The sequence below is a fragment of the Schistocerca piceifrons genome, chromosome 1, assembly GCF_021461385.2.
Source record: "Schistocerca piceifrons isolate TAMUIC-IGC-003096 chromosome 1, iqSchPice1.1, whole genome shotgun sequence".
Lineage (NCBI taxonomy): Eukaryota > Metazoa > Arthropoda > Insecta > Orthoptera > Acrididae > Schistocerca > Schistocerca piceifrons.
In genome coordinates this window covers 415,612,280-415,638,540 of record NC_060138.1, presented here as the reverse complement: position 1 = coordinate 415,638,540, position 26,261 = coordinate 415,612,280, and the positions used below count along the sequence as shown (strand labels likewise).

At 43.1% G+C, this 26,261-nt stretch overlaps 1 protein-coding gene across 1 annotated transcript in view; it reads right to left on the bottom strand.

Moving 5' to 3' along the window:
• The window catches only part of LOC124796497 (carboxylesterase 4A-like), a 344,155-nt gene that overhangs the window by 143,479 nt on the left and 174,415 nt on the right, over positions 1 to 26,261 (bottom strand). Inside the window, exon 6 of the mRNA XM_047260703.1 lies at positions 14,601 to 14,786. Within this exon, the coding sequence (XP_047116659.1) occupies positions 14,601 to 14,786 (186 nt within the window). The remainder of the gene's footprint in view (positions 1 to 14,600; positions 14,787 to 26,261) is intronic.

Below are 26,261 nucleotides of genomic sequence, written 5' to 3'. Positions count from 1 at the left end.
TCGAGCGGATGGACGTGTACGGGCATGGAGACAACCTCATGAATCTATGGACACTGAATATCAGCAAGAAACTGTTCAAGCTTGCGGAGGCTCTGTAATGGTGTGGGGCGTGTGCAGTTGGAGTGATATGGGACTCCTGATACTTCTAGATACGACCCCGACAGGTGACACGTATGTAGGCATCTTGTCTGATCACCTACATCTATTCATGTCCATTATGCATTCCAACGGACCTGGGCAGTTCCAGAGGACAGTGCGACACCCCACAAGTCCAGAATTGCTACAGAGTGGCTCCAGGAACACTCTTATGGGTTTAAACACTTCCGCTGGCCATCAAACTCCCCAGATATAAGAAATAGAGCATATCTAGGATGCCTTGCAACGTGCTGTTCAGAAGAGATCTGTACCCCCTGGTACTCTTACAGATTTATGGAGAGCCCTAAAGCCGGCCGCTGTAGCCGAGCGGTTCTAGGCGCTTCAGTCCGAAACCGCGCTGTTGCTACGGTCGCAGGTTCGAATCCTGCCTCGGGCTTGGATGTGTGTGATGTCCTGAGGTTAGTTAGGTTTAAGTAGTTCTAAGTCTAGGGGACTGATGACCTCAGATGTTAAGGCCCATAGTGCTTACAGTCACTTTTTGAGAGCCCTGAAGGATTCATGGTGTCAATTCCCTCCAGCACTACTTCAGACATTAGTAGAGACTATGCCACGCGTGTTGCGATACTGCAGTGTGATCGCTGGGGCCCTACACTATATTAGGCAGGTGTACCAGTTTTTTTGGCGCTTCAGTGTATATGCTTTTAGGTGAATTGATTTGCTCCTCTGACTTGGACACGAAGAACAGTAGAACGTACTTCTTTCTTTTCTAAATAGTAATGCCTAGTGGCGATTCTCTTACACAATGTTTAATTTATTGTCGTCACATTTTAGAGTTATCAGTTGTCTTGCAACAGGATACTAAGTTAAGCTGTAATGTAACAAGCAGTGTGCGACAGCGTGGAAATGAAATGTAGGTGTAGTGGTAATAAAGAAGCTAGTACTGTGCAAACTAGATAACCAACCACCAAAATTCACATAACTACGCAGTACCTGATAAACAGCCCTAGTAACTTGCTGACTGTGATCGAAGAAGCAAGTCTTACCAGAAACTGGAATCTCTCAGTTGCTCGATGGGGACGAGTCAGGCAACAAATCCAAAATCAGAGTTTCAATCTTCAGTCTGGTCCGTCATTTATCGTTTCTCTCACCTCTGACACTCATTTGTTAATGAGAGAAATGCAAAGTAGCACCGTGGTAAGGTGTGCCATTTAAACTATAGGCCCCACCATCAGTTCAAAGAATACTTCTTCCCATAAGACCATAATTTGTTAAGCCCTGTGATGTTCAAACCAGTCTTCGTATCGAAGACAGCTTGACATTACTTAATATTAAAAGAAAGACCCTTCAAAATGAGTAGTTTTAGTGGGGTGAAAACATTTCATTTTCTCCGTATTATGTTAAGTAATTATGTTACCCAGCATCTTCTCTGAAAGTTATTTCGACCAGTTAGTTCATGAGCCCACGCGAATAGTAAACGGTTGTGAAAACACATTTGACCTCTTAGCAACAAATAATCCTCAGTTAATAACGAGCATCAAAACGGATACAGGGATTAATGAACACAGGGTTGTCGTAGCGAGATTGTATATTGTAACCCCTAAATCCTCCAGAAATAAACAAAAATACACCTATCCAAAAATGCAGATAAAAATTCACTTGATGCCTTCCTGAGAGACAATCTCCACTCCTACCAAATAACTATATAAGTGTGGGACAGATGTGGTGTGAAATCGAAGAAATAGTATCGGCATCAATTGAGAGATTTACACCAAATAAATTAACGAACAACGGAGCTGATCCTCCTTGGTATACATAATGGGTCAGAATACTGTTGCACAAAAAACGAAACAAACATGCCACATTTAAACAGACGCAAAATCACAAAGATTGGCGTTCTTCAAGAAGTTCGGAATTTGGCGTAACTTCAATGCGAGATGCTTACAATAGTTTCAACGAAACTGCTCTACCATTTGCCTGCGAAAGGCAAGGATCCCGAGTTCGAGTCTCGGTTCGGCACACAGCTTTAATCTGCCAGGAAGTTTCATATCAGCGCACGCTAGCCTACAGAATGAAAATCTCATTCTGGAAATTACAATTACTAACAATTTAAATTGGAAGGAACACATAGAAAATGTTGTGGGGAAGGCTAACCAAAGACTGCGTTTTACTGGCAGGATACTTACAAAATGTAACGGATTTACTAAGGAGACTGCCAACACTACGCTTGTCCGCCCTCTTTTAGAATACTGCTTCACGGTGTGGGACCCCTACCAGATAGAATTGACGGAGTACATCGAAAAGCTTCAAAGAATGGCAGCATGTTTTGTATTATCGCGAAATAGAAGAGAGAGTGTCACTGAAATGATACAGGATTTGGGGTGGACATCAGTAAAACAAAGGCGTTCATCGTTGCGGCAGAATCATCTCACGAAATTCCAATCACCAACTTTCTCCTCCGAAGGAGAAAATATTTTTTTTGACACCTATGGAGAAACGATCACCATGATGAAACAAGGGAAGTCAGACCTCATACGGAAAGATATAGGTGTTCTTTCTTTCCGCGCGTTATACAAGATTGGAACAATAGAGAATTGTGAAGCTGGTTCGATGAATCCTCTACCACGCACTTAAATGCAATTTGCTGAGTATCCACGTAAATGTAGATCTTATTGACATGCACAATTATGCCACTGAAAAGCCTTTAATCCACTCACTACGTTGCCTCCTACATTAAAACATAGGAATGACTGGATTGTTAAGCATCCACAGTATCTTATTCCAAATAGCAGGTCATATATCACACTGTTCGACAAGGGTTCTATTCCTGATATCAAATTGTGTGCTTCTAAATCAGTTTACCATGGGAAATTCGAATATTTAAACAAAAATCGTTGTCAGGGATACTTTTTATGTAATATGTATGCATACACTCCTGGAAATGGAAAAAAGAACACATTGACACCGGTGTGTCAGACCCACCATACTTGCTCCGGACACTGCGAGAGGGCTGTACAAGCAATGATCACACGCACGGCACAGCGGACACACCAGGAACTGCGGTGTTGGCCGTCGAATGGCGCTAGCTGCGCAGCATTTGTGCACCGCCGCCGTCAGTGTCAGCCAGTTTGCCGTGGCACACGGAGCTCCATCGCAGTCTTTAATACTGGTAGCATGCCGCGACAGCGTGGACGTGAACCGTATGTGCAGTTGACGGACTTTGAGCGAGGGCGTATAGTGGGCATGCGGGAGGCCGGGTGGACGTACCGCCGAATTGCTCAACACGTGGGGCGTGAGGTCTCCACAGTACATCGATGTTGTCGCCAGTGGTCGGCGGAAGGTGCACGTGCCCGTCGACCTGGGACCGGACCGCAGCGACGCACGGATGCACGCCAAGACCGTAGGATCCTACGCAGTGCCGTAGGGGACCGCACCGCCACTTCCCAGCAAATTAGGGACACTGTTGCTCCTGGGGTATCGGCGAGGACCATTCGCAACCGTCTCCATGAAGCTGGGCTACGGTCCCGCACACCGTTAGGCCGTCTTCCGCTCACGCCCCAACATCGTACAGCCCGCCTCCAGTGGTGTCGCGACAGGCGTGAATGGAGGGACGAATGGAGACGTGTCGTCTTCAGCGATGAGAGTCGCTTCTGCCTTGGTGCCAATGATGGTCGTATGCGTGTTTGGCGCCGTGCAGGTGAGCGCCACAATCAGGACTGCATACGACCGAGGCACACAGGGCCAACACCCGGCATCATGGTGTGGGGAGCGATCTCCTACACTGGCCGTACACCACTGGTGATCGTCGAGGGGACACTGAATAGTGCACGGTACATCCAAACCGTCATCGAACCCATCGTTCTACCATTCCTAGACCGGCAAGGTAACTTGCTGTTCCAACAGGACAATGCACGTCCGCATGTATCCCGTGCCACCCAACGTGCTCTAGAAGGTGTAAGTCAACTACCCTGGCCAGCAAGATCTCCGGATCTGTCCCCCATTGAGCATGTTTGGGACTGGATGAAGCGTCGTCTCACGCGGTCTGCACGTCCAGCACGAACGCTGGTCCAACTGAGGCGCCAGGTGGAAATGGCATGGCAAGCCGTTCCACAGGACTACATCCAGCATCTCTACGATCGTCTCCATGGGAGAATAGCAGCCTGCATTGCTGCGAAAGGTGGATATACACTGTACTAGTGCCGACATTGTGCATGCTCTGTTGCCTGTGTCTATGTGCCTGTGGTTCTGTCAGTGTGATCATGTGATGTATCTGACCCCAGGAATGTGTCAATAAAGTTTCCCCTTCCTGGGACAATGAATTCACGGTGTTCTTATTTCAATTTCCAGCAGTGTATATATTTATATGAATATCCACAATTCATGGCAAACACGGGACGTTGTAGAGAAATACGGGTATGTTGCCGCATCCAGTAGTGATGGAACGTGACAATTTCTTGTTCAACAGCAGATGGGAAGAATCAAACGTCATTGGATCATCCCCCGTCACACCTATGTCATTAGGATCACCTCCAATAGCTCATTAACTCGAACGGCGACAGCCGGTCGCTGCCTCGGCAGTAAACCTTTACGCTTCTCAGAGGCAGGTGCATCGAGTTTACAACAGTGGTATTAGCCGTAATTTGTATCAATATTAACGAGTGGGTGTTTTGGCTGACAAGTAACCGTCTCTGTCATACTTACGAGCACAGTTTCTGTGTTTAAACTGATTTAGCGTGGTGTTGAAGGTAAATTGACAGCTTGTTTTTACATATCAGCGTTTCTCTAGTTCTCTAGTATTAATGTAGTACAGGTGTATTACTGAAGAGGTATTTTTAAATTTTCATAAATGCCACGCCATCGTGGTTATCGATATAAGCCAGACAACTTCTGCTATATCTGTGGGAAGTTCACCTTTATCAGAAATAGGAAGAAATTTTCAACAGTCATAAAGAAAGCATGTAAACATTACTTTGGAGTAGAGGTAGGAGACCAAGATAAAGAATGGGCACCACATTTCTGTTATGCTACATGTCACTGCAAACTATTTCAGTGGTGGAAAGGTAAAGAGAATCTGGCGTTGTTCGCTGTGCCCGTGGTGTGGAGAGAGCCCATGAACCACATTACTGAAGGTTATTTCTGTCTAACTAAAATTCAGGGTTCTACAAACAAAAAATCGAAGAGACTCATTGTTTACCAAGATTTGCCTTCAACGTGAATGCCAGTGCAGCATTCTGACAGCCTTCCAGTACCTTCAAGAGCTCCAGATCAAATTCGGAGTGGCAGTGAGGTAAGTAGCACTGAAAAAATCAGAGACGATGATCCTTTCTTTCACTGCACAAGTGTGTCATCGTCACATTTGTTAACACCAACAGATTTAAATGATTTACTATGTGATCTAGTACTATGTAAACAAAAGGCGCAGCTGCGTGGTTCAAGATTACAGGAGTATAATCTGCTCCACCAAAGTACTAAAATCAGTGTGTTCAGGCACAGATATCATGCCTTTATTTTCTATTTTGCAACTGACGGAGCACTGAATTTTGCAATGAAAGTGCTGAACTTCACCTATATTTCACAGGAGTGGACACTTTTCATAGATGCGTCGAAAACAAGTCTCAAGGGTGTTTTGCACCACAACGGAAATAAAATACCGTCTATTTGAGTACCTTAAGCCAGCTTGACCAAAGAGGATTACGAATTCTTACAAAGGGTGCTAAATTCATTACAATACAATGAATACAAATGGAAAATATGTGTAGATTTCAATGTAATTGCTATGGTACTAGGAATGCAACAAGGCTACACGAAGTATGCCTGTTTTCTTTGCGAATAGGATGGTCGAGACAGAAATTCTCATTACGTGAAAAAGAAATGGCCTAGGCGGAGATGGAAAGTGGGCGAAAAGAACGTACAACATGGAAGTCTGGTAGCTCCTGAAGATATACTACTTCCAACGCTTCACATCAAACTTGTCCTTATGAAACAATTCGTGAAGGCCATGGATCCATGGGTTTGTATATCTAGCTGCCAGATTCCCCCGTCTTTCAGCTGCAAAAATAAAGGATGGTGTATTTGTGGGCCCACAAATCAAGGAGCTGCAGAAAGATGCAAATTTTGAAGCACGTTTAAATGACAAAGAGAAGACAGCATGGGACTGTTTCAAGATGGTGTCAGAAAAATTTCCTCGGAAGAAGAAGAGCTACTAACTACAAAGCAATGGTGAATGACATGATCAAAGCATATCAAGATCTGGGGTGCAATATGTCTTTGAAGGTACATATGGTGGACGCTCATGTGGACTACTTCACAGAGAGCTGTAGTGACGTATCGGATTAACATGGCGAAAGATTCCATAAAGACCTCTCTACCATAGAAAAGCGTTATGCAGGGAAGTGGGTACCTTTTATCTTAGCAGATTATTGGTGGAATATCATTCGAGAGAAGAAAGGTTCACAATACATGAGAAAAAAATGATGCGCATTACAATGCAGTGGCTCATATTTTGTCAATTTTCTGTAATTTTTCATCTCAAATAAATGCTACAAAGCGTATACACAAAGATTACTGTGTTGTATGTTAGATCTTACCCTCCATTAATGTGATGAACTTGTAACAACATAAAAAGTGAATTTGTTTATCGAATTTCAGCTCATAATTGCTGCACTATATCAGAAACAGAAAAGAGAAATAAAATTGCTATTACTCATAAACTATCCCTGACAGAGAAAAAACTAAAAACAGTTTTGAATTCAGCACTCGAAGTACAACTAGGATCACAATGTATTTTTTCAGAAATAGAAAAAGTTTTTTTTTTGTAGAACAGTGTTATCTACCAAGTTTAGAAGAGAGTTCTTCAGGATCTACAAGTCTTCCATCCCTGTCCCCCACCCCCCTCCGCCCACCCCCCCGCCGCCCTTCCCCCTACATGCTTCCTGGTCAGACAGGAGCGTCTTACATAGCAGCGCTTTTAGACAGAGTTGACTAGAGTACATTTTTTAGAAATACTGGTGTTATAGTGAGGGAAAGATTATCTGATTTTACAGTAACCAGGCTGCAGCTTTCAGAGTTGACTGACAAGAATGGGAGGCAGTAGTTTAGAAGAGAGTGTGATAGGATTGTAGCCTATTACCCACGTTATTTGGTATTTACTGGGTGATTATAATTAAACTTTCCCTATTTAGCACGTTACGACACGGAAACTACGAGGGTTGATTGAAAAGTAATGCCTCCATCTTCGTTAATTGGGTTTTGATGGGAATATTTTAATAAATCAAACGCAGAAATAATCCTTACTTAGAATTATTTAAGCGCCTGCCTCCCACTCAGTGAGGCAATCTGATATTCGCGTGAGTCTCTCATATCTCGCTTACAGATATCGTATTTACTTTGCTTATTTCCGTGTACGAGTGGACGTTGTTGATTTCGTGCAGTTTTCGTTTGTGACCCCGTTGCTTCCTGCGTGTTGTTATTCTTGGTGTCTTGCTCGGTCGTCTGTCGTTGCGTGTATATCCTTTCCCGTTCGTTTTTTTTTTTTTTTTTTTCGCGGGCCGCTCCCGTTCGGTCCCGCCGCACTTTCGTTCACGGCAGTACAGAATAGTAAGGAGTGTAGAGAGTAGCTATCGTTGACAAAATCACGCAAGAGTTCATATCATTTACAGTTCGATAGACTGTTAAAGTGCGCGTCATATATCTTGGCGAATTTAGGTTCGTTCTGCGCATCTGACGTCAGAAAACACAGTCAGCCAATGAACAGAGAACGACGTTGCCAGATCTCGACTGCAGTGCAGAGCACAGACGAGTGTCTTCAGTTTTAGAAACGTTCAGTCATAAATAAAGTAATAGAACAAAAGCAATGTCTTGATAGCAGACTTTCTTTTATAGAAAGTTTGGAAAAAGCATTCTTTATACCAGTTGCTTCATAGTCTATTAATTAATTAAACCAAACAAGCAATAAGACTCCTAATTCAGGCGATAGCAAGGAAAGGTGTTTGTTTCAATCTCACGAACTGCTTTTTTGCAATAAAGAACAGCAGTAATTGTTTATTTCCTATTGTACTTCGACGAAACGTGAGTAATTCATAGTCATACCAACAATGTTTACAAGTTGTTGCGTGAGGTGTTAGAGTCCTTATGGAGTTACACTGTTCGATGAGCGGAGGTAGCGGAATGGTTAAGGTGTTGGGCTTCCAAGTGAAAGGTTATGAGTTCAAACCTTGTGCGGTGTTTAATATTTTCTTTATTTAAAAACAATATTGGAGTGCCTTACTTCACGAATTTTATTCGTTTGAATGAAATTTCTAGTGCTTTGCCTCTTCATTAACTTTTTCGCTGCTGCAGACACGTGCTCCCCGCATTCCGCGCTGTGCGCGATTTTGTCATCACTGCACTTCTCGCCTGTGCAGGCACATGGTGTTCCCACTGCTTTGCCACACTTATCATTCTATTTCACAAAAACTATTTGGCCAAAAAATTTGATTTTTACACGTCTTCTTGACTGATACCTTCCCCCCATAAATGACTTAATTTTGTTTTGATGTGCAGCATTAAATGTAGTAAACCATTGCACGAAAATTTGAACAGTTTGCAGAGGTGAAAGTCCATAGCGTATACTTTCTGTATGGTCGATTTTAGTTGTCACAATGTTGAGAATGAAATGTGGACAAGATACCTAAATTTCATATAATATTTACTGTATAACAATATCTCATTTAATTTAAGTACCACATAGGTGTCGTATGTAATATTGAGAAATATTCCGTCTATCGCGACTGTAATAAAAGTTTTATTTACACAGGGCTCGTTTGGCTTTATTTTAAAGCACTTCCATCGGTGAAAGGTATGGCACATACACAATGGTATTCATGTTCTATTTCTTGCTTTTGTTCCACAGTCGCAGTTTTACCAATGGTATTGAAATATATCCCTCTTCTGCAACTGTAATAAGCAATGTATTTAGAGCAGACGCGTTTCTCTCTTTTGAAGCATCATAAGAGGACTGTATTTTATGTCCTCCATTGCCAAGTCACCTTTCGTAGTTTTGTGCTGTGGTAGCACAATATTCAACGTTTGTGTTGGCTCATCAGTGTTTTAGCAAATAAATGCTGTTTGTGTGTGCCACACTTCACTGACAGACGGTATATTCGAGTCCTAATGTTTTTGTAAGTCCACAGTTTTCTTTAATGTATTTTGTCTACTTCGTTTTGATTGATTGAAGTACTTTAAAATAAAGCCAAACGTGCCCAGTGTAAGTAAAACTTTTGTTACAGTCGCGAAAGGTGGAATATTTCTCAATATTACATACGACACTTATGTGTTACTTAAATTAAATGAAATATATAGGTATCTTGTCCACATTTCATTCTCAACATTGTGGCAACTAAAATCGACCATACGGAAAGTATACTCTATGGACTTTACCTCTGCAAACTCTTCAAACTTTCGTGCAATGGTTTACTATATTTAATGCTGCATAATAACTTCGTTGAACATCGAAACAAAATTAAGTCATTTATGGGGGGAAGGTATCAGTCAAGAAGATAGGTAAAAATCTAATTTTTGAGCCAAATAGTTTTTGTGGAATCGAATGATAAAGAGTGTCAAAGCAGTCGGAACACAATGTGTCTGCACAGGCGAGCAGTGCAGTGACAAAATCGCCCACAGAGCGGAATGCAGGGAGCACGTCTTTGTAGCAGCTTAATGCGGCCGTGGTGGCTTTACTTCATGAACTGCGCGCTCCCCTCTGAACGTAAGCTTGCGAACTATGCTATACTATGGCGCTGCTTCTCTTGGCGCGTGCGTCGTGTGCAACTGGCAACGCAGCAGTCTGCCGCGTCTAGGCGGGCATGCGCGAGCCGTCAAGATAAAAGAATTGAACTATAGTGAGTTAGCTGAACTATGCCCGCCCGGTTAGCCGTGCGGTCTAACGCACGGCTTTCGAAGCGGGAAGGAGCGCCTGGTCCCCGGCACGAATCCACCCGGCGGATTTGTGTCGAGGTCCGGTGAACCGGCCAGTCTGTGGATGGTTTTTAGGCGGTTTTTCATCTGCCTCGGCGAATGCGGGCTGGTTCCCCTTATTCCGCCTCAATTACACTATGTTGGCGATTGCTACGCAAACAAGTTCTCCACGTACGAGTACACCACCATTACTCTACCACGCTACCATAGGGGTTACACTCGTCTGGTGTGAGACGTTCCGTGGGGGGTCCACCGGGGGCCGAACCGCACAATAACCCTGGGTTCGGTGTGGGGTGGCGGAGGGGTGAAGTGGACTGCGGTGGTCGTCGTGGGGTTGTGGACCGCTGTGGCGGGGACGGAGCCTCTCCGTCGTTTCTAGGTCCCCAGTTGAAAAACAATACAATAGCTGAACTATTGATGAATCAGTTATTCGTTACATGCGCCCAACATTTTTCGGTTTAAATTTTACAAAGATTGTCGTAGCTATTAAAAATTCATAAGAACCAATTTTAAGGACTATCTGTAGGGGATTACGAATCTTTATAGGGCTATGAGAAATAATTGTATACTTTCTAGCCTTGATAAAAACGTGTTACATAAGAAAACTATTTAATTTAAATAATTATTTTACCTTACCAACCTCTGCCTGAGTAGTACTTCAGTTGCTACAAAGGCAAAGTCTGGGATGACTATTAATATTATCTACCACGCCAGTGATATGCAACGTGACCATTAATGGTCATAACACACTTGCCTGGGGTACCTCTAGAGGTACTTCCACACGTATCGATGTATCTCCGTTTCAAGTTAACATGCTGCGTGCTCCCTATCGGAAAATCCACGATGCAGTTTCATACGCAGTGTGATACTATTACAGTTAATAGCCGTCGGTTTTGTACGGAATCAAGAGCTATACGGAAGCTACGAAACAGCTTATGATGTGTGTTGGAGGCTACTTTGTGTAACAAGATCACTTCTCCCTACATCTGCATCTATAGTCCACAAGCCACCTCATAGTGGATGGCGGAGGATACTTTCTGCATACCCGTCAAATTTTATTTCCATAGCCTTCTCGCAAGATGTACGTAGGAGGAAGCAATACAACAACTGACTTTTCTAAAACATATGCTCCCGGAATTTTAACAGATAGTCACACGGTCCTGCCCAACGCTTCTGTTGTAGCATCTGCTAAGCAACTCCGAGACGCTCTGGCGGTTGTTCAAACAACCTGTGACGAAGCGTGCTGCCGTTCTTTGGATATTCTGTGTTTATCCTATCTGGAATGTGTTCATACTGTGGAGAAATAGTCAAGTATCTTTCGAACAAAGGTGGTGCAAGCCTTCACAGGCAGATTACACCTCCTGCTGAGTTTTCCACTGAATCTCAATCAGGCATTTCCTTACCTAGGATGGCTACTATGTGGCCATTCAATTTTAAATCCTTCTGTGGGCGTAGTCCCAGATATTTAAAGAACGTGACTGTTTCCAGTGATCGTACAACATTGAATTTTCTCCGTCCATTTACGCTCACTATGCTGTGTATGTTGAGGGTCAGCTGCCAGCTTCTGCATCAAGTGCCAAGCACGAATTCTCTATAGATCTTCCAGTGTTTCACTACTATTTTCAGGCTTTACGACTTCTCCTTATTGAGAAACAGCAATCGTGAAGAGCCTCGTGTAGCTTCAGTCTTAATTTACTTTATCATTTACATACAGTGTGTTCCAAAAAGATGCATCATTTCACAAGACCATTTCTTCCACATGAATCAATATGGAAACTTGAGGTTAATTCTAACATACGGATAGGACTACAAAGTTTTTGTTTTCTGAAGAAGCATCCGATTTTACAAGGCTATACCATTAAATGCACTCACGTACGCAAAGTTAGAATAATTTTTGCAGCTAAGTTTGGAATCAAAGTTTTCAATTGCCTTTCGCGAATGTTCGACGTACTCTCCTCTGGTCTAGTGAGAAACATCCAGACGATAGTCGAATTCGTCCACGCTTTTGTGAGCATGTCTGGAATTATTGTAATCTCTGTTGTTGCTGCTAGTGGCTGTCGCCGAGCGACTCTAGGCGCTTCAGTCTGGAACTGCGCTGCTGCTACGGTCGCAGGTTCGAATCCTACCTCGGGCATGGATGTGTGTGATGTCCTTAGGCTGGTTAGGTTTAAGTAGTTCTAAGTCTAGGGGACTGCTGACCTCAAATGTTAAGCCCATAGTGCTTAGAGCCATTTTTTTCTGTTGTTGCTACACAGCGTCTCATTTTCCACAAAGCTGCTTAAAAGGGAAGGACACAGAGGAACACTTTCAGGAACACTGGCAAAAAAGTCACATGCCGTGCTATAAGGCAGACTTTCAAATGAACGGTGCAGTGCCAGATCAGCACGCCAGTTAAGCTGCGGCAGGGGCAGTCCCGCGGCGAAAATCATGCCACAAAGTTTTTAACTAAATTGCATAGCACATAGCTGTTTAACTCTCTTTTATTATAACTACGAGTTTCTGTTCGCACCATCATCACTGTGTGAAAAATCAAATGTTAATCTCAGGTTACAGAATACATGAATATGGCAATACATATACGAGGGGTGTTCAATAAGTAACGCAAGACAGTTTTTTCTCGGTCAGTTACGGTTGAAAAAAAATGCAGAATTCGTAGTGGGACGTCGCTTCAGCCTTCCCATAGGTGGCGACGCTATACGTAGCCTTCAAAATGGCGTCTCTAACGGAGGTGAGCTGCAAACAGAGCGCTGTCATTGAATTTATTTTGGCGGAAATCCAGAGCATCACAGATATTCATAGGCCTTGCAAAGTGTCTACGGACACCTGGCAGTGAAAAAAAGCACGGCGAGTCTGTGGGCGAGGCGTCTGTCACAATCCCAACAAGGTTGCGCAAACCTGTCCGATCTTCCACGTGCCGACTGGCAGCACACAGTTGCGATTCCTGGCGTGCTGGAACGTGCGGACACTCTCATTCGAGGTGATCGACGGATCGGAATGAAACACGTCGCTACTCAACTGGACGTCTCTGTCGGTAGTGCTGACACACTCCTCCAACAGTTGGACTACCCTATGGTGTGCCCGCACGGTTCCTCATCGCCTAACAGAAGAACGCAAAGAGCAATGAAGGATGCACTCCGCGGGAAGCAGCACGTGGATGATGGGGAGGTTATTGATGCAGCAAGACGTCGTCTCCGGCGTCGACCAGTAGAGTGCTACCATGCGGACATACAGGCTATCCCAGTAAGATGGCATAAGGCCTTCGTAGGTTGTATTGAAAAATGCGGTTTTGTATCCAAAAGAGGGGGAATAACACGGTGTATTGGAATCCTGAATAAACCCAACCTGCTTTGAGAAAAAAATGTGTTGCATTACTTATCGAACGGCCCTCGTAATTACTACCTCGCCTGAACTACTGAACGTCTACAGAATGAAGTAGGTACCCTTGCACGAAATGCGGCGAGCACAATTTGAAGTCACAGTTACAGCGCATGTTCAACTGTGATTTCAGTAGGGCACATTAACTTTTTTGCAAGTACATCTGTTTTCTTCTGTTTGTGTTTAGCAATTCAGTTAGGACAGTAATTGTATGGTCTGGCATATTGATATTGCACAGCTCTTTGTCAAGCATTTTAAAATACACGCAACGATTGTTGGCAATCGCCTTCAGGAAATGTTAAGTTGCACCTGTTGAAATGGAGAACGCAAAACCCTTTTTGTTGCTCTGTTATCGGCATCTCAACCCGACCCACGCTGGGTAATAAACCAGCCAGCGAACGAGCTAGCTGCACCGTGGAGTCCCCAACCGGCAACCACATTAACCAGCAGTTTACGAATGGCGTCAAACAGAAGATATAGACTTGAGAAATGGACGGATCTCTTTGAACCAGCCGGTAAAAGGTGGACAGTAATGGTCTATAACACTGTCTTTTTGAGGCGTTTGTCAGGAAGAATCAATACGCAAAGAAGTGGTATACGGAAGTACTAAGGAACGACGAGATTCACTTGAAGTTCTCTAAGGCTATAGATACAGCAATAAGAAATAGCTCAGTAGGCAGTACAGTTGAAGAGGAATGGACATCTCTAGAAAGGGTCATCACAGAAGTTGGGAAGGAAAATATTGGTACAAAGAAGGTAACTGCGAAGAAACCATGAGTAACAGAAGAAATATCGGAGAGGAAAGGAATATGTGGAAAACATTGATAAGGAGAAGGGACAGGACGACAGGACATCTGTTAAGCAATGAGGGAATGACTTCCATGGTACTAGAGGGAACTGTAGAGGGCAAAAACTGTAGAGGAAGACAGAGATTGGAATACAACCAGCATATAATTGAGGTTGCAAGTGCTACTCTGAGATGAAGAGGTCGGCACAGGTGATGAATTCGTGGTGGGCCGCATCAAACCAGTCAGAAGACTGATGAGAAAAAAAAAACACTATCTGTGGGTATGCTCTGAGGCACTTGTACGCCTGGCGGTGTATCTCTGTTATGGTTGACGTGTCGCATCCAATTTGCCAGGAACTCACTGAGCCCGCTGCCAGCTGTGTAGTGGTACCTGTGGTCCTTGGGGAGACCATGTGGTAGACGACGCTGGCGGCGCCCGCCGAGTGGCCCATCAGCGTGACGGAGGAAGGGTCGCCGCCGAAGTGCTCGATGTTGTCGCGGACCCAGCGCAGCGCCAGGTACTGGTCCAGCAGGCCCAGGTTGCCGCGGGCGCTGCCGTCCTCAAGGCACAGGAAGCCTGCCGCACAAAGTACCTCGTCTCACACACGCGTACTCTACTGACGCCAAAATTTGTTAGAGATTACCTGTATCTCAACACTATACTAAATTACACTATTGGCCATTAAAATTGCTACGCCAAGAAGAAATGCTGATGATAAACGGGTATTCATGGACAAATATATTATACTAGAACTGACATGTGATTACATTTGCATGCAATTTGGGTGCACACATCCTGAGAAATCAGTACCCAGAACAACCATCTCTGGCCGTAATAACGGCCTTGATACGCCTGGGCATTGAGTCAAACAGAGCTTGGATGGCGTGTACAGGTACAGCTGCCCATGCAGCTTCAACACGATACCACAGTTCATCAAGAGTAGTGACTGGCATATTGTGACGAGCCAGTTGCTTGGCCATCATTGACCAGACGTTTTCAATTGGTGAAAGATCTGGAGAATGTGCTGGCCAGGGCAGCAGTCGAACATTTTCTTTGTCCAGAACGGCCCGTACAGGACCTACAACATGCGGTCGTGCATTATTCTGCTGAAATGTAGGGTTTCGCATGGATCGAATGAAGGGTAGAGCCACGGGTCGTAACACATCTGAAATGTAAGGTCCACTGTTCAAAATGCCGTCAATGCGAACAAGAGGTGACCGAAACGTGTAACCAATGGCACCCCATACTATCACGCCGGGTGATACGCAAGTATGGCGATGACGAATACACGCTTCCAATGTGCGCTCACCGCGATGTCGCCAAACACGGATGCCACCATCATGATGCTGTAAACAGAACCTGGGTTCATCCGAAAAAATGACGTTTTACCATTCGTGAACCAACCCAGGTTCGACGTTGAGTACACCATCGCAGGCGCTCCTGTCTGTGATGCAGCGTCAAGGGTAACCGAAGCCATGGTCTCCGAGCTGATAGTTCCGGCTGCTGCAAACGTCGTCGAACTGTTTGTGCAGATGGTTTTTGTCTTTCAAACGTCCCCATCTGTTGACTCAGGGAACGAGACGTGACTGCACGATCCGTTACAGCCATGCGGATAAGATGCCTGTTATCTCGACTGCTAGTGATACGAGGCCGTTGGGATACAGTACGGCGTTTCGTATTACCCTCCTGAACCCAGCGATTCCACAATCTGCTAACAGTCATTGGATCTCGACCAACGCTAGCAGCAATGTCGCGATACGGTAAACCGGAATCGCGATAGGCTAGAATCCGACCTTTGTCAAAGTCGGAAACGTGATGCTACACATTTCTCTTCCTTACACGAGGCATCACAACAACGTTTCACCAGGCAGCGCCGGTCAACTGCTGTTTGTGTATGAGAAATCGGTTGGAAACGTTCCTCATGTCAGCACGTTGTAGGCGTCGCCACCGGCGCCAACCTTGTGTGATTGCTCTGAAAAGGTAATCATTTGCATGTTACAGCATTTCCTTCCTGTCGGTTAAATTTCGCGTCTGTAGCACATCATCTTCGTGGTGTAGCAATTTTAATGGCCAGTAGTGTAAGAGGCTACCCCCATGAACCATGGACCTTGCCGTTGGTGGGGAGGCTTGCGTGCCTCAGCGATACAGATGGCCGTACCGTAGGTGCAACCACTACGGAGGGGTATCTGTTGAGAGGCCAGACAAACGTGTGGTTCCTGAAGAGGGGCAGCAGCCTTTTCAGTAGTTGCAGGGGCAACAGTCTGGATGATTGACTGATCTGGCCTTTTAACACTAACCAAAACGGGATTGCTGTGCTGGTACTGCGAACGGCTGAAAGCAAGGGGAAACTACGGCCGTAATTTTTCCCGAGGGCATGCAGCTTTACTGTATGGTTAAATGATGATGGCGTCCTCTTTGGTAAAATATTGCGGAGGTAAAATGGTTCCACATTCGGATCTCCGGGCGGGGACTACTCAGGAGGACGTCGTTATCCGGAGAAAGAAAACTGGCGTTCTACGGATCGGAGCGTGGAATGTAGGAGCCCTTAATCGGGCAGGTAGGTTGGAAAATTTAAAAAGGGAAATGGATAGGCTAAAGTTAGATATAGTGGGAATTAGTGACGTTCGGTGGCAGGAGGAACAAGACTTTTGGTCAGATGAATACAGGGTTATAAATACAAAATCAAATAGGGGTAATGCAGGAGTATGTTTAATAATGAATAAAAAAGTAGGAGTGGGGCTAAGCTACTACCAACAGCATAGTGAACGCATTATTGTGGCCAAGATAGACACGAAGCCCATGCCTACCACAGTAGTACAAGTTTATATGCCAACTAGCTCTGCAGATGATGAAGAAATTGATGAAATGTATGATGAGATAAAAGAAATTATTCAGGTAGTGAAGGGAGACGAAAATTTAATAGTCATGGGTGACTGGAATTCGAGAGTAGGAAAAGGGAGAGAAGGAAACATAGTGGGTGAATATGGATTGGGGGAGAGAAATGAAAGAGGAAGCCGTCTGTTAGAATTTTGCACAGAGCATAACTTAATCATAGCTAACACTTGGTTCAAGAATCATAAAAGAAGGTTGTATACGTGGAAGAATCCTGGAGATACTAGAAGGTTTCAGATAGATTATATAATGGTAAGACAGAGATTTAGGAACCAGGTTTTAAATTGTAAGACACTTCCAGGGGTAGATATGGACTCTGACCACAATCTATTGGTTAAGAACTGTAGATTAAAACTGAAGAAACTGCAAAAAGGTGGAAATTTAAGGAGATGGGACCTGGATAAACTGACTAAACCAGAGGTTGTACAGAGTTTCAGGGAGAGCATAAGGGAACAATTGACAGGAATGGGGGAAAATACAGTAGAAGAAGAATGGGTAGCTCTGAGGGATGAAGTAGTGAAATCAGCAGAGGATCAAGTAGGTAAAAAGACGAGGGGTGGTAGAAATCATTGGGTAACAGAAGAAATTTTGAATTTAATTGATGAAAGGAGAAAATATAAAAACGCACTAAATGAAGCAGGCAAAAGGGAATACAAACGTCTCAAAAATGATATCGACAGGAAGTGCAAAATGGCTAAGCAGGGATGGCTAGAGGACAAATGTAAGGATGTAGAGGCTTATCTCACTAGGGGTAAATAGATACTGCCTACAGGAAAATTAAAGAGACCTTTGGAGAAAAGAGAGCCACTTGTATGAATATCAAGAGCTCAGATGGAAACGCAGTTCTAAGCAAAGAAGGGAAAGCAGAAAGATGGAAAGAGTATATAGAGTGTCTATACGAGGGCGATGTTATTGAGGACAATATTATGGAAATGGAAGAGGATGTAGATGAAGATGAAATGAGAGATACGATACTGCGTGAAGAGTTTGACAGAGCACTGAAAGACCTGAGTCGAAACAAGGCCCCGGAAGTAGACAACATTCCATTGGAACTACTGACGGCCTTGGGAGAGCCAGTCCTGACGAAACTCTACCATGTGGTGAGCAAGATGTATGAGACAGGCGAAATACCCTCAGACTTTAAGAAGAATATAATTATTCCAATCCCAAAGAAAGCAGGTGTTGACAGATGTGAAAATTACCGAACTATCAGTTTAAATAAGTCACAGCTGCAAAAGACTAACGCGAATTCTTTACAGACGAATGGAAAAATTGGTAGTAGCCGACCTCGGCGAAGATCAGTTTGGATTCCGCAGAAATGTTGGAACATGTGAGGCAATACTGACCCTACGACTTATCTTACAAAATAGATTAAGGAAGGGCAAACCTACATTTCTAGCATTTGCAGACTTAGAGAAAGCTTTTGACAATGTTGACTGGAATACTGTCTTTCAAATTCTAATTGTGGCAGGGGTATAATACAGGGAGCGAAAGGCTCTTTAAAATTTGTACAGAAACCAGATGGCAGTTATAAATGTCGAGGGGCATGAAAGGGAAGCAGCGGTTGGGAAGGGAGTGGGACAAGGTTGTAGCCCGTCCCCGATGTTATTCAATCTGTATATTGAGGAAGCAGTGAAGGAAACAAAAGAAAAATTCGGAGTAGGTATTTAAGTCCACGGAGAAGAAATAAAAACGTTGAGGTTAGCCGATGACATTGTAATTCTGTCAGAGACAGCAAAGGACTTGGAAGAGCAGTTGAACGGAATGGACAGTGTCTTGAAAGGAGGATACAGGATGAACACCAACAAAAGCAAAACGAGGATAATGGAATGTAGTCGAATTATGTCGGGTGATGCTGAGGGAATTAGATTAAGAAATGAGACACTTAAAGTAGTAAAGAAGTTTTGTTAACTGGGGAGCAAAATAACTGATGATGGTCGAAGTAGAGAGGATATAAAATGTAGACTGGCAATGGCAAGGAAAGCGTTTCTGAAGAAGAGAAATTTGTTAACATCGAATATTGATTTAAATGTCATGAAATCGTTTCTGACAGTATTTGTATGGAGTGTAGCCATGTATGGAAGTGAAACATGGACGATAAATAGTTTGGACAAGAAGAGAATAGAAGCTTTCGAAATGCGGTGCTACAGAAGAATGCTGAAGATTAGATGGGTATATCACATAACTAATGAGGAGGTATTGAACTGAATTGGGGAGAAGAGGAGTTTGTGGCACAACTTGACAAGAAGGAGGGACCGGTTGGTAGGACATGTTCTGAGACATCAAGGGATCACAAATTTAGCATTGGAGGCAGCGTGGAGGGTAAAAATCGTAGAGGGAGACCAAGAGATGCATACACTAAGCAGATTCAGAAGGATGTAGGTTGCAGTAAGTACTGGGAGATGAAGAAACTTGCACAGGATAGAGTAGCATGGAGAGCTGCATCAAACCAGTCTCAGGACTGAAGACAACAACAAAAACAGTCTAAGAATGTACACGAGAGTAAAAAAAATGTTATTTTTGACCTAATTTTTTATTGGCTTAGAATGTTCCCTAAAGAGCATATATTTTATGATTCATTCATATGAAGTGACAAAATCAGATAGAACTGATGAAATATGTAACAAATATTGCAAAAATAAGAATACTCTATTTTATGAATATGTGCTGGCAAAGTGTTTATATACCTGAAGAGTGGAATATGGCCCAGGTACGCCCAACTTATAAGAAAGGAAACAGACATGAATGTCAGAATTACAGAGGTATTAGCATTCTCAATTCATGTTGTAAATTGTATGCTACAATTTCAATAGAGTGACTTTCGCCAATCGCTGACACTGTACTATCTGATGTCCAACATGGGTCTCGAAAAGGCAGATAATGCTCGAACTGTATCTTCATCATGACACAACTAGTGGAAGAACATTGTGAATTCAATTTCATTGCTTTCATTGGCTACGAAAAGGCGTCTGAGAAAGTAAATCGAAACAACCTGTGGGAAATTTTAAGAAACAGAGGGATTCAATCTCATCTAATAGGAACTGTATAAGGTTTATATACGAATAACAAAGTGCAAACACAAACAGCAGGCAGCAGACACAATATCGCTGAAATAAAACAGGGAGTTAGACAAGGGTCTTCCCTCTGACCCACTGTTTTTAATATGTAAATCGGCGATGTAACCAGAATTTGATCACAGACTAAAAAACGTTTTAAAATTAAGGATGTGGATATTAGTACACTACTTTTTACTGACAAACAAGTACTTATTAGTCAGAATGAAAATGACTTACAAGAAGCTGTCTTTAATTTAAGTAAAATAGCCGGAGAATACAATGTGAACATCTCCATCACAAAGAGAAAATCTATGACATTTTTAGGACACCAGCCTATGCGTATTAAATTTGTAATTCACAAGCAGACCATAGAGAGAGAGTTGATACAAATAAATATTTAGGGTGCAGTATTACATGAATGGCATACAATGAAATACAAAACAAGTTAGACCTGTTTAACTATTTCTGTGGAACTTTTCGCAGAGCATTGGGAAAAAAAGTCCTCAGAGATACTCTACTAAAGCTCTATAAGGTTGCGGCTACACCAGCACTACTCTATGGATGTGAAAAATTGGCTGTTAAGAAGAGAGATAAGAAGAGAATAGAAGCATGTGAAGTGAATCACTTATATACATGGCTGGATATACTTCGATGGATAAAAAGAGAGATGGTATCATCCAGCTGAACTGAATATACAAACCATATTTATTGTCATTATAGAACAATACCAGCTAAAATGGAAGGAACATACAGACCGTCTGCCAGATGCAAGAATCACTAAAACTATAAAACAATTTAAACAATGAAGGAAAAGATTTTTAGAAGACCAATGAAGATTTGGAATCACCAGTTTTGAAGAAGACAGGAACGGACAGAAAGGTACAGTTCTTGATGTAGACGTAGATGATGGTGATGATTCATATAAAGTGTGCTATAAATCTTAAAATACGAGAAATCGCAATTTATTGCACGGGGGTCTGCCGCATCCGAGCACCCAAATGCGACCAGTGTAATACAGTACTATAATACAATAGTTACCGACGGAATAAGAGCACTGTTAGTTTCGGATAGTGTCACGGAGGGCATTAGTATTAACTAAAATAACTACTCTCAACAAGATTTCTCTTCACAACATGATTCGTTTACGGTAAACAGTCTGAGAGCACGAGCTTGTCTCGTGTCTGCTTTAACTATGTAACATCCCTTTGGAAAAAATTATTAATTACTGTGCTGGTTTTCAAACAGCTTAGTAAAACTGATCGTACTCAGACATTTCTCTCGTTACTTATTCTGATCAACACTAAACTGACAGAATATTTTTAGCGCAACGTAATCTGACTTTCAATAATCCCTACAAAAGAATGGCCCTGACCAACAATAACCCATACCTTTCATGAATCACTTACCTCACAAAAATCTTCGCTACTCGAACTACTGCAATACAACGAGCACCATTACTGCCAGCTAAATAAAAGATTCTAACTACTGAAGGCACTAACTGCTGATAGCCATAGTTAGCAAATGAAAGATTTCGATAGAGAACAAACAATGTATTTACCTTAATAGTGTTCAAAAGTCATAATATATATGTATAATTTGTGACATCCAGTTTGGCAAATTTCCTTTATGTGATGGACACACGTCCCGTTCGTCCGCTCATATTAACATCTCAAAACTCTGACTTCTCTCTCCCCACATCCACCACAGCTGGCGGCTCACCTCCAAGTGCCAAACGCTACGCGCTGTTCACATCCAACTGCCCAACACTACAATAGCAAATATTCCGACAATGAAAACCAGTCACAGAGTGCACACAGCACAGTCAGTGATTTTCATACAGAGCGCTACGTGGCGCTACCAACATAAAAACCTAAACAGCCTACTTACAACTTGTCAATTCGCTTGTGTTTTATATGAAGTAAAAATTGAGTTTTGTAGATAAAAATCTCATTTTATTGATGGAATGTATTTCTTCCAGAGGCGTTTCGTCGTTTACTTTAGGGAATCTTCAGTGGAACACAGAATGTTACGGCTTTGTTTTGATGTAAATTGTAAAATAGTTCATGCCTCTTTTTACGTAACTGTCACTATAAGACAAGTAGTGCTACGCAGCGATTAGCGCAAACAACATGAAGATTGTGAAGAAATAAGTTCTGAGTGGTGCCACGCCGCTATCTCACTTTAACAACACTGCCAGTCAGATTAATATTTATATTTTAGGTCATGATCTTGGAGTTCCCCAGTACTACACTTGGTACGTGTGGTTTATGACTTTTTACAAGAGGAAATTGTGGGCAGAATGTTCATATAAAATCATGTACAGCCTGAGAGAACCTGTACCCGAGGGGCCATAGTGGAGGTGATGGAGAACTGATGTGTCCAGAGACCTGGCTGTGCGAGTCATTCTGCGCAGCAAGACTCTGTGGATTGTACCTGCAGAGGGACTTTGGGCTGTGGCAGCCTCCTCTTCCCACTTAGGGTCGGAGCAGGAGGGTGCCCGTTTGCAAAACATTTTACCTGTGCCTGTTGACACACCATGCTAGTCAGTTGGCGGAAAGCGGATGGAGGGAGCCATTTGAGAGATACTGCTGTAATCTTAACCTTCGTACAAACGGTGGGACAGTCACAGAACTCCAAGCATTCCCATGCTAGAAGCTGGTACGATACGGACAGAGCGGCTGGACACGTGTTTAGGAGAGGCGAGACTGTAACTCCCCTGAGCCAGTAAAGTGACCGGGTTCTTTTAGTGAGCGGCAAAAACATATGAGGGCTGTCCAGAAAGTAAGTTACGATCGGTCGCGAAATGGAAACGACTATGAAAATCCGATAAAGCTTTGTAAAGATGTGTTGGGCAGCGTCTCTAGTATGACTCTAGGTAGAATTATGTCGCTCTTTTAATTGCTAAGCTCTTAGTGAGCACGTAAAGATGTTATAGAAAATAGTGTCTCCCGCCAAGTACGAGGGCCTGGTGAGAATTTTCCCCTGGAGCTATGCAACCAACATTACATAACGGTCGTGCGGTTTCTTCTTCAAGACAATTCTCAGCCTCATTCTGCAGGGGCAATGAAGATGTTCCTGCATCGTTTCAATTGGAAATGTTTGGATACCCACAATACAGCCCGTAATTGTCTCCCACTGAGTTTCATCTCTGCCCAAACGAACCGCTGGCTATGAAGACAACATTTTGGAACAGACAACGAGCTTTAGGCCAGCGTAGAGAATTGGCGGAAAGCACTGGCGGCTGCCTTCTATGATGAGGGTATTGGAAAGTTGATACAACGCTACGACGAATGTCTGAGTGAGAACGGCAACTACGTAGAGAAGTAGCTGAAAGGTGTAGCTAACTGTTACAAATGAAACGTTTCTGATTTTCACTGTGATTTTCATTTCGCGGTCAATCGTAACTTACTTTCTGGACAGCCCTCGTATATTTCACAGGCACGACTGACTGGGAAGCTTAACAGCCTTCTTTCAGAAATTAGAAATGGTCTGTCTGGACAGATTAGAGCTCTCCGTAAGTGAGGGACTGTGCTCCCGTCTAGGCAGATGTTTTTGCCAAAAATGACCATACTTACTGTGTGAACGACGCCTCCCCAGTCTAAAATATTCTTTTTTTCAGACAAGAGAGATTTTGAGTCGCTGATTGGCTCCTCTGAGGGTATGCAAAGATGAGGCTTGCTCCCCTAGCTTGGGAACCCTGGTGCTGTATCTGGATTGGTTACTAGGCCAGCAGAACAGTCAATAGGATAGTGTGATTGGTTTGCGCAACCTGGAGGCCTTTTCTTTCTTTTTGCTTGCTATTTCGGCTTGGTGGAAAGTGACTGTGATTCTTTGCCTTTTTCGTCATATGGTCCTTCCCTTGTAGAGGATTTCAGGTCTTTCCCTAGTGGGCGAGACTTGTGATTTGGAACTTGTGGTGACTAAGAGCCAGGGCAGTTTCCACCTGTACCGACAGTGAAATTGCGTATCATCTCGAAAATACCGTGTGTCACAAGGGTGAACTCATTCGTCCTGAGGAGCCGTCTGACATCTGACAATTCCAGCATGCACCGTTGTGCCTGTGAGTCAAACTGGTTTGGCTAGTCCAGCGAACGGGTTCACTTCACACTGAAATCTGCCGGGATTTAAAGGCTCTAATAGGGAAGTTTCCCCTATTCTAATGATCACAACGCTAGATTGCGAAGTTTGCAAATTTAGTTGACACCTCAGAATATTACAGCTGCCCCAACGCGCCACTCCTCTCCCACAGTGCACCATTTTCTGCTGCCGCCTGAATCACTGGCGCAGGGTTGTTAAGTGACATTATCAGCTCCCTATTCTCCGATGAACTATAGTTTATGGTGTACTTGATTGTAATTGATTCCATTTGAATAGAAGTGGGACTCACAGTGGATTCATGTGAACAAAGTCGGATTGCGTTCTAAAAGGGATTAATTCAGAGGAGTATTTGTGTAGTTTCCACCCCAATGAATGCTTTGCCAATCAACCACCATCCCTTTTCTGACTTGTGTTTGTCATTATGTTTGCAAGATTTATCAGCTAGTTGTAGGTATAAAAGGATGAATAAAAACTCATCATTATCTTTGTAAACCTAAATACGCCACTGTTCTCATTCATACCCTTTCAGCTCTTCACCGTTTTTATTTTGTTGTGGTAATAATGGGTATACCAGCAGTTCAAGATTCAATCTTATTAAATTAGTTATTTTGATTATTAATTTGAGTTATGAAAGTGACATAGGCAACAAAAGTGCCCTGAGTAAACTCACTAATTTCATAAATAAAAAAATAAGGCTGTAGCTCACGATTTGAACGTTACTGAGAAGATAATACCTTTCTTCATTTAAACATTTAATAATATAATGACAATAACACAATAACAAAAATAAAAACAATAACATTTAGCGTCACTCGGAGATATATTTAGATTAGAGTAAGCGATTGCCTGCAGTTCGTAACATAAAAACGTGCTTATTTTTCGTAAGTGAAGTTATAGTCCGATCTCCAACATGTAACCAGATGAGAAGAAACGCAAATGCCATCAAAAAACGCGAAGGACTATAAGTAATCACTTATTTACGTAAAACAACAATCATGAACTGTTTTACAATCTACACCTATCGCATAACAAAACTGTATCATTCTAGATTCGACTGAAGATGGCTTACAGCAGAAGGAGAAACGCATCAGGAAGAAATAAAATATAGTGCAGCAAGAAAAGGTGGTTTTTATTTACAAAACGGATACTTTTGTGCTTGAGAATGAGATTTTCACTCTGCAGCCGAGTGTGCGCTGGTATGAAACTTTCGGGCAGATTAAAACTGTGCGCCGGATCGAGACTCGAACTCGGCAACTTTGCCTTTCGCGGGCAAGTGCTCTACCACCTGAGCTACCCATGCACGACTCACGAACCCTCCTCACAGCTACAATTCAGCAGTACCTCGTCTCCTATCTTCCAAACTTCACAGAAGCTCTTCTGCGAACCTTGCAGAACTAGCACCCTTGGAAGAAAGGACATCGCGGAGTCATGGCTTAGCCACAGCCTGGGGGATGTTTCCAGAATGAGATTTTCACTCTGCAGCCGAGTGTGCGCTGATATGAAATATCCTGTCACATTAAAGCTGTGAGGACGGATGTGAGTCGTCCTTGGAAACTCAGCGGGTAGAGCACTTCCCCGCGAAAGGCAAAGGTCATGAGTTCGAGTCTCGGTCCGGCACACAGTTTTAATCTGCCATAAAGTTTCACTTTTGTGCTTGCTGCTGATGATGGCCGCCGAAACAAACTTGTAGAGCATGAGTGCTTGAAAATGATGAACAAACGTGTTTATACAGGTAGGAAAGGTTCGAAAAATAATCCCAATCGTGCAGAGGAAGCTTCGCTTGGTAAGCCAGTTAATCAATATAATTTGGTGAAAATGAGAGCGTTTCGACATCCGTGAAAAAAATGGCCAACTGTACTTTTCTGGTATTGTCGATTAAAAGTTTGTTCAGTTCAAACACATGTTGAAACTTTAAACGGTTTGTTTTTCAAAACAACATTTTTCAAGTTCGCGCGAGCTATAATTCATGAAATATACTTGCAATTGCGTTATAGCTTTTTGTAAC